General features: G+C 48.4%; 2 protein-coding genes across 3 annotated transcripts; one reads left to right on the top strand and one right to left on the bottom strand.

The window, feature by feature from the left end:
• The first annotated feature begins 316 nt into the window (after window positions 1-316).
• Window positions 317-2,714, top strand: LOC148660123 (uncharacterized). The gene has a single exon (XM_088634148.1). It carries the CDS (start codon window positions 352-354, stop codon window positions 1,366-1,368), a length of 1,017 nt encoding a protein of 338 aa, XP_088490274.1. The 5' UTR covers window positions 317-351; the 3' UTR covers window positions 1,369-2,714.
• A 731-nt stretch (window positions 2,715-3,445) lies between these two features.
• Window positions 3,446-8,203, bottom strand: LOC148660122 (C-C chemokine receptor type 4-like). 2 transcript variants are annotated; one of them, XM_088634149.1, is made up of 2 exons: window positions 7,959-8,203; window positions 3,446-6,292 (listed from the first exon to the last, which is right to left on the bottom strand). In XM_088634149.1, the coding sequence occupies exon 2, from the start codon at window positions 5,882-5,884 to the stop codon at window positions 5,006-5,008; it is 879 nt and encodes a 292-aa protein (XP_088490275.1). In that variant the 5' UTR covers window positions 5,885-6,292; window positions 7,959-8,203; the 3' UTR covers window positions 3,446-5,005. The 2 variants fall into 2 exon arrangements, with proteins under 2 accessions (XP_088490275.1, XP_088490276.1); XM_088634150.1 differs by lacking the exon at window positions 7,959-8,203 and adding an exon at window positions 6,375-7,920.
• Window positions 8,204-9,002: the final 799 nt, after the last annotated feature.

The raw sequence follows: 9,002 nt of genomic DNA, 5'->3' as shown, positions 1-9,002 counted from the left end.
CGGCCACCATTGGTTGTGAGAGCCGGCTTACCAGCGCGGTGACGTCACCGCCCTTCCCTGTGAATAGCAGGGACCTCAGCCGTCGGGCTGGGGGGAGATCTCCCTTTAGATCAACTGGCTGTGTCCCTATTGAGTGACGCCAGAGGCTCGGGTTCGAACCCCCAGAGGTGGGGGGCGGACCTGAGGTGGCAGCGGCGAGGGCGCATACTCCCCTGAACCCAAGAGTGCCACAGTATCGTTGATCCATGTTAGTGTTCCCTTTGCTCTGTTCTCTGTGCCCCGTGCTCACGATCTTGTGATCTCATTTTTTAGGTTAATCCCCGGCATTTCTCTCCTCCCCCACCGCCAGCCATGGAGCTCTACGCCATCCCGGAAACCGACACCCTACTTCCCACTACTGCTGCCAGAGAGACGAACAGCAGCTCCTCCTACACGAACCACACGCAGTCGCCCCTGTCGCCCGCTGCCTTCTACACGAACCACACGCAGTCGCCCGTGTCGTCTGCCGCTCCGACCTCGCCTGAGCAGTGTTACCAGACGGCTCAGATCCTCCCAGCCGTGATCTACATCATCGTCTTCTGCATGGGCCTGCCTACCAACTGCTGGGCCCTGCGCCACCTGTACCGCAGGTACCGGGCTGGCACCCGGCTCTCGGTCTACGTGCTCAACCTGCTCCTGGCAGACTTCCTGCAGGTGGCCGCCATGCCGACTGAGATCTATCGCCACTTGAGCGGTTTCCCCTATATGTATTATTTAAAGACAAAGAATTGGTATCTCCTGCGTGCTAGCAGTCTGTCATCCGTCGGGTTCCTAGTGTGCATCACCCTGGAGAGCTACCTGGTTATTGCTCAGCCTGCAGGTCGTGCCTGCATCGGTGCTTTTAAATGCGCCGTAGGCATCTGTCTGGGCTGGTGGGTTGGTGCAATTCTTTCCCTGTATCTGTTAGAGGTGTTCTGGGCCACCCTGGCTTTTTTCGTTGTGTACATGCTGGTCTTTTACCTGCTGCCTTTGTTCCTGCTCGTGTACCTCTGCGTGGGCACCCGAATTTCCCTGGCCAGAGCCCCTGCAGTACCGGAGGCTGACAGGAGAGGCGCTGTGGGGACACTGACTCTCTCCCTGCTCATATTGATTCTGATATACAGCCCGTTTTACATTATGCAAGCCATAACATATTTTCACGCAACCTGCTGGCATTTGCCTCCCATATTTTACCTTGCTATACCGCGGAACCTCAGTCTTTGTGTGGTGTTTGCCCCTCTTGTGGTTCTGTTCATCAGAGAGCAGCCCAGAGCCCCGGGGCAGCATGGGACTGATCCCAAAGAGCAGGGGCCCGACCAGCTGCTGTGTGAGGCCGAGTCTGCTCTTTGAGGTGAGAAGCCTATAGCTGGGAGGTTGACTGAATCAAGACTGACAGTGATGGGCTGTCGTTCCGCTTTTAACCTGAGGTACTGTTTCAGTACACCTATGCAACACAACAACCGGCAAGCCAAACCTAGCATCCCTGCTTCTTATCATACAGGTGAAGAAGTGCCTCCCTTCATCAGATTTTTATTTTGTGGCAATTAAACAGGACGGACACCATTGTTAAAGAATGGGAGGTTTTTTTCCGAATTTACAAATGATTACAAATTATTCAATGCAGCACAGCAAAGATCCAAGGAGGGAAAGGGGAAAACTATGATAATAAGGATGACTATGATAACAATCTTGTTGACTGCCATTGTTATTCTATGTGTTTCTTTTGTGAGCCACTTATTTGACTTGCAATACAGTATCTGTGGCAAACCTGCCCCCGAGTACATCTTTCACAGTTTAACCAGGGATAAAAGAAACAAAACAGCAAGGTGTACTGAAGCTGAATTGACAAACAGTTGATTGCTCACAGATGTATTCTATTCATCATGCTTCCTGTCCTTTATTCGGGATTGTAGGGTCTCATTTTCAAAGCACACAGAAACTCAGTTGTTTCTTACAGGGACGGACTTAGGTGAAGGGTCTAGAGTCAGAGGTAAAAAGGGGGTAAAGTGTTTTGAAGCTAGAGCTCTATTTTAAAAACACAAGAAAATCTCATTCCTTACTGGTCCTTTAACAAACCTTTGCCAGAGATTCAGAAATCCCTTTAGTCGGTTCTTCCATTTTTGTCCCCTTTATTGCCAAACCACCTCTCCAGGGTGTTGTTTTGTGGTGTACTCATTAAAACAACAACAACAAAAAAAAAACAACATAACTTCTTCCGTACGGTTTAAAATTCCTTTTAACTTTTATTATTTAGAATTATTAAAGGCTCTCTCCTCTCTGTTTGTAACTCCATCGTTTGTACATATTCAAATCCATCTTCCCTTGATCTTTTCTTATTATTCTACTTAGAATTGCAGAGCTTGCGTGCAAAAAGTTAGATTATTTCTCAACTGTAAGATTTTTTTGTACTTTCTTCTATGCGGTTGCTACAGACCAATCTGTAATGTCACTGTACAGCTCTTTGAAATAGGCTTTGAATGTACATAAAATCCCACCTGAAGGACTACAGTACATTTTGTGCTGCTGAACGAGATCTAATTCGGAAGAAACAGGCTTGTGAACATTAAAAGTGACAAGGCTGGTAGAATTTTCCATCTTAGATATTTTCATGATGCTATTTTTTAAAGGCTGTACTTGGATTTTAGGAGGAAATGTATTCATGTAGATCGGTCTTGGAATAAATTCCAGTGCCAGAATGTCCTTTGTCTTGGGTAGTTTTTTAATAACTCATTTTCAATATTTCTGTTTCAAGGTCGTAACTCTCTGGCTTGTCACTTCGGTCTTGAGCATCCACAGGTGTTAGGGTTGTATTTTTTATTCATTTTGTCTTACAGAATAGCTGAATCACATTCATTCCGAAACTCAGGTCTACTGAAATGAACTGCATTGTAATTCAGTCCTAGATTAAACTAAAACTTAACTCCTATGACAATTTCGAAATTTCACATCTGACAGGGTGGAGATCTGTTTCCCAAGGAAAAGAATGGCCAGGTTTGAGATCTGCTATGCCTGGCAGGATGACATTTCCATTAAAAAAAGGTTTCAGAGACCTGCGTTTAGTTGGAGCCAAATATTCATACTTCATTTGGATAAACTATCGGTCTCTTTCTCTCTGACGTAATGACAAGAAAATTCTTGTTGCACTGCAGTTCAGAAGCTGAACTATTCCTGTTCTAGGCATTAAAAAGTGCAGGGAAATCAGGAAAGGCAGAGAAAGAAAGGAGACAGTTCCACTGATCAAGAAACGTTGAGTTCTCTTTCTTCTTTTTTTCAGCATGGAATAAACCTATTACTTGTTCCTTTGCATATCTGAGTCACTATTTGTATTTCTTTATATTTAATGAGCCAGATATCAATACATGTATTTTAAAGTGCTAAACATGGAATAAGATATGTTCAGATATTCAGGACTATGGTGGGAGACACCTGATGGTTTACATTGATTTCTTTTAATATATGACACACAATGTTGCATTTGTCAAACCTTCAGAAATGACATTTTCACCCCACAATCTAAAGTGTCACCAAAGCATTGTGCTTGAGCCCCTTACTCTGAAACAGGAAGGAGCTGCGTTCGTCATTTGCTGTGTTTGAATGTGACGTCCTGCCACAAATGATTAAGATCAACAACCAACCCGTTTAAAAGCACAAATGCAGCAGAAAACACAAACTAGACAGAGTACGGGCGTTGACACCTAAAGCAAAAGAACGACAAATCATTAAGAACAACATGAGAACTGGAAGACTCAAGGGGACACTTGGCAGTCTCACACTTGATGTTCCCACAGGAGGTAAAGTAAGCAGGAACGTCATTGTCTCTGACTGCTGGGAGAAGGACAGAGCACACACGCAGTTGTAAAATGTGGTGTCATGGGGAATTTCGACCACCATGAATCAGGTGCATCCGAGGATGTTGACTGAGCATTGAGGATGAGTGATATTTGGGTTAACCTGCTTGGGTGAGGGTTATCGCCCCCTGCCTGTGGAACTCGGAGACTGCTGGGGGAAGAGTGAACCAAGGGGCATCGGCTCAAGTGGAGATGGGCCAGGGGAGGGACGCAGGAGGCGAAATGAGAAACAAAGAGGAGTTTGTGATTTATACTGCATACAGCTAAGCGCAGTAATGCAGTGATGATCCTGAGTAGGAACAGCCAAGTGAAAGTGGCCTGTTGGTCGATTTCACAACCGTTTCTGTGTCAAAGATGAGTTAAAGAACCACAATCGAGCAGTGAACACCCACTGAAACAGGAACTCACAGGGACAAACACATAGCTTGTCTAGAAATAGGAAGGAAAACCATTTGTCAGTCTAGTTGAGCTGGGAAGCTAAAAGGTTTCGTTATTAAATGAACATTTACAGGGCTGTGACCAAAAAAGGGCTCAGAATGAGCTGTGAGGGACACAGTGCCTTGCAAAAGCATTCATCCCACCTTCCTGAGCTGCAAGTTTCTTTGAACTGTGTGCTCTCAACAGAGTTGGAGCAAGTTTGCAATGGAGAACGTCGTGCAGTCTCAATGTGCCCAGCTGGTGGACACTCACCCAAAATGGAAATGTGGTCAAAGGTGCTTCCAATAGGTATCAATTAAGAGGATGAATACTTATACAATCGACATAATATACTCTTTTGTGGGTTTTTTTTGCAGAATTGTTGACATTTACCTTCCTCCACCCATGTGAAATGTGTCTGGTCTGAGGGTAAAAGTTCTGATAAGAAATATTCACTTGCAATATTTGCTATCCAGCTCATTATTGGAAGGAAATCAATGCTTTCTCTAGCTGCTGAAGAGCCATGATCCAGTCAGTCCAGGGGTCCCTAACCTTGATCCTGAGGATCCCCCATTTCTGTCAGTCTCAAACCCTTGTCCAGCTGAGTCCTGATGTCAGGCAGGATGTGATCAAACCAAATCTTGGGGAAAAAAAATGCATGTAGCTTGGACGTTCCCCTTCCTCACTGGCGGATGCTTTTAGACCTAGAGGGAATCTTTTCCCTAATCCTGACCGGTCTCTTCGCCTCTCGGATCGTTGCTGCTGTCCTTCACCTCTCTGGGTCTCTCCCTGACGAACACCGCCAGGCACAGGACCAAGTTGAGGTCAAGGGGCACGGCCATGGGAACTAAGATCTCGATGCTCAGAATCATGGGGTACGTGCCGAGGGTCGAGATGAAATAGATCATGCAGGTCAGAGAAAAGGGGCAGTGCACCAGCGCTATCACGAGCACGATGAGGGCCAGCGTCCGCTGAGTGTGCCTCCTCTTCCCGCGGGTGACCGCAGAGGTGGTGGCCAGGCTCCTCAGGGTGCCGATGCAGAAGAAGGCCAACGGGACCAAGGGCAGGAAAAAGACAGTCACCACGCTGAACAAGATGTACCCCACCGCCGCCTGAGAGGTGGCGAACGGGTAAGTGACGCCCACGCCCAAGATGAACACGTAGACCCCCCAGATCCCCAGGGAGATGGACAGGGGGAACCGGAGAGTATTGGCCTGCTGGGACCAGGCAGGCTGGGCCACATGTAGGTACTTCTCCATGGCCACACACACCAGGAACCCCACAGTGGAGAAGGCGCTTATGCAGAAGATGCAGGAGGCGGCGACACAGAGCCGGAAACTGCGGTTCCAGTTCTCCAGGTCCACCGTGATGTGGGTCAGCACCGGCAGCGTGAGCAGCTGGAGGGAGGTCGGGATGAGGAGGTTTGTCAGGAAGACGGGGACCCTGCTGCCAGACTTGTAGAGGCGGTACAGCCTATAGAAGGCCCAGCAGTGCACTGGCAGGCCAATGCAGAACACAATGCTGTGGAACACAGCCAGGAACACCTGGTAGATGTGACAGGGCCGACTGCCCTCTTTGGGCAGGTAGGACTCATCCATCATCTCCCGAGCATCCAGGCTGCGTGGAGCACTGATCAAAGCTGGATTGGACTTCCTGTCCTTGTCAATGGGGACTGAGCTGTGTGTCCTGTCCTTGTCAGTGAAGGACTGAGCTCTGTGTCCTGTCCATGGAGACTGAGCTGTGTGTCTTGTCCTTGTCAATGGGGGACTGAGGTGTGTGTCCTGTCCTTGTCAGTGAAGGACTGAGCTCTGTGTCCTGTCCATGGAGACTGAGCTGTGTGTCTTGTCCTTGTCAATGGACACTGAGGTGTGTGTCCTGTCCTTGTCAGTGGGGAGCTTCTTCTGCTCCAGGGTTCTCCAGGTGAGTCCTCCAGGCGTCTCTCTCTCCCTGCCCCTCTCAGAGCCTCAGGAGGGGAGGTGGGGCTGTGACTCTGGTTCTAGGAAAGGGTTCTAGACAAAGAGAATACATTTCCATTCAAAGTAACTTCTCTGACACAAATCAACATTCCAGGAAAATGAAATCAACACTTACCCACCACCACAGGAAAGAGAAAAATAGGAGCATTAGATGAGATCTTTCCTCACCCAGAATCTAAATAGCACTGCTGTGCAATGACCTTGTTGATCAGCGAAATGCATCTGAACAGGGGATCAACATTGCTTGTATAATGAAGCGTCTGTCTAATTACTGCAGCTCTGGATTTGAGGATTTTTGGTTCCCATCACTCGTATCATTAGAGGGATTCCCGTCCCTTTACTTTCTTTGTTGTGAACTGGCTGTTTTCGTGGCCTGGGGGGGGACGTGACATGACGTGACGAGACGTGCTCTCGTGCCGCGGAGCCAAACCCAATCCTTCCGCGCCCGCACTGCTGAGCTCGAGAGTTTGCACACCCGCCACTTCCTCCCCTCCCTTCCTGCGGGTCTACGCCGGGGCTCTGTTCTTCTTCTGCATCCAACGGGCCCAAACAGCTGCTGTCGCCTCTTCCTCTCTCTCTCTCTCAGGCAACGCTTGGGACCGGCACAAACAGGAAGTTCTTTCTGAGGTTCTTTTAGATCTTTCACAACTGCCGCTTAATAATTACTCTTGAGCCGGGCAGCACCACATAATCTTTACAGTGATCACGTTCAATCGCAGACACGGAAAACAATCTCTGTTTGCCTGCCATTGTGTGCTGAAACTTATACAGTTTTTCGAGAATGTGGATTAGCAAACTAGTAATCTTTTCCAGATTTGTATTTATCCATAGTCATAAAGACAGGCTGGTAGGGACTTCTAAGTTTTCAGACAAACTGAAAAACAGGCAGACAGATACAGTATACAGCAAGCTTAGACACACAGACCAGCAGGCTGACAGACAGATACAGTATACAGCCAGTTTAGACACACAGACCAGCAGGCAGACAGACAGATACAGTATACAGCCAGTTTAGACACACAGACCAGCAGGCTGACAGACAGGTACAGTATACAGCCAGTTTAGACACACAGACCAGCAGGCTGACAGACAGATACAGTATACAGCCAGTTTAGACACACAGACCAGCAGACAGACAGGTACTGTATACAGCCAGCTTAGACACACAGACCAGCAGGCAGACAGACAGATACAGTATACAGCCAGTTTAGACACACAGACCAGCAGGCTGACAGACAGATACAGTATACAGCCAGTTTAGACACACAGACCAGCAGACAGACAGGTACTGTATACAGCCAGCTTAGACACACAGACCAGCAGACAGACAGGTACTGTATACAGCAAGCTTAGACACACAGACCAGCAGACAGGTACTGTATACAGCCAGCTTAGACACACAGACCAGCAGACAGACAGACAGGTACTGTATACAGCCATCTTAGACACACAGACCAGCAGGCAGACAGACAGATACAGTATACAGCCACCTTAGACAGACAGACTAGCAAAGCAGGCTGACCAGAAGACAGACAGAGAGATAGACAGCAGATAAAGAGACGGACATAAAGACAGCCAGCCGAATGACAGATCCACAGACAGCTCCTCTTTTTCTATGCATGATGAAAGCCGTTCATTCTCTGGCTGCGGTTCACCGGCTGGGACCCAGCCCTGACAGACGACGAGATGGCGTCCTTACCGGGGCGAAGCTGGATGAGCTGCACATGCGGTGCTGTCTGCGTGCGTCCGCCCCCCCGTCCCCTCGGACAGAGATGTGTATCCTGGGCCTCAGAGGGTGGTTTCTCACTCCAAGACTTTGCGAGGGAGACCAAGTTCAGGAGGCTGTGCTGCACACAGAGAGAAGGGGGACGAGCCAGACCGTCTGTGTGTGCGTGGCTGAGAAGGCGAAGGACCAATGAGGCAACAGGGCGGCGTGTGGAGGCACAGCAGTGCTGCATCCTGGAGGGCTGGGGGGGGGGGTTAATCACACACATGTGGCCTTCAAAAAAAAACCTGGAGCGAAGCCAAGTCAGACTGAAATGGAAACCACTCGTTGCTCACAACTTGATTGTTCGCCAAGAATTCAGCGTGAATGAAGCTAGTCTGATTTTTTTTTAAATCAGACTGCGTGACCCCTTAGCAGAACTGTTTGTTGAAATGCAGCTAGAACCTAGGTGTTTCTTTACACATAGGGTGGCAGGGGTGGGGAACAAGCTGCCCAGCCATGTTGTTGAAACCGAACCCCTGGCTACTCTCTGGACACAGCTGGGTGAGCTCCTCCAGTCAGGACAGGAGGCTCTTCTTTACACAGAGGGTGGTGGGGGTGGGGAACAAGCTGCCCAGTCCTGTTGTTGAAGCCGATACCCTGGCTTCTCTCCAGACACAGCTGGGTGAGCTCCTCCAGTCAGGACAGGAGGCTCTTCTTTACACAGAGGGGGGTGGGAGTGTTGAACAAGGCAACCCCAGGATGGAACAAGCTGTGTGCTGTCGCTGTTTTTCCACATTGTATAGTAATAACTGTATAAGACACTTCGACAACTGTTCCATTATCGAGTTTGCAGATGACGTTGCCTTGATTGGACTTTTGAACAATGATGACGAACGCAATCACATTGCAATGACAGGAGACGTGTCTTTTTTAGAGTTGGTGTCAGGATCATTCACAGCTTTTAAACACAAACAAAACACAGGAAACGAGCACCGATTTAAGAAAGAGACATTCTATTCATATTAACCCTGTTAC

Source organism: Lepisosteus platostomus, chromosome 6 (genome assembly GCF_059453375.1).
Source record: "Lepisosteus platostomus isolate fLepPlt1 chromosome 6, fLepPlt1.hap1, whole genome shotgun sequence".
Taxonomy (NCBI): Eukaryota; Metazoa; Chordata; class Actinopteri; order Semionotiformes; family Lepisosteidae; genus Lepisosteus; species Lepisosteus platostomus.
Note: the sequence above shows the minus strand (reverse complement) of the source record. Positions and strands in the feature narration are given on the sequence as shown.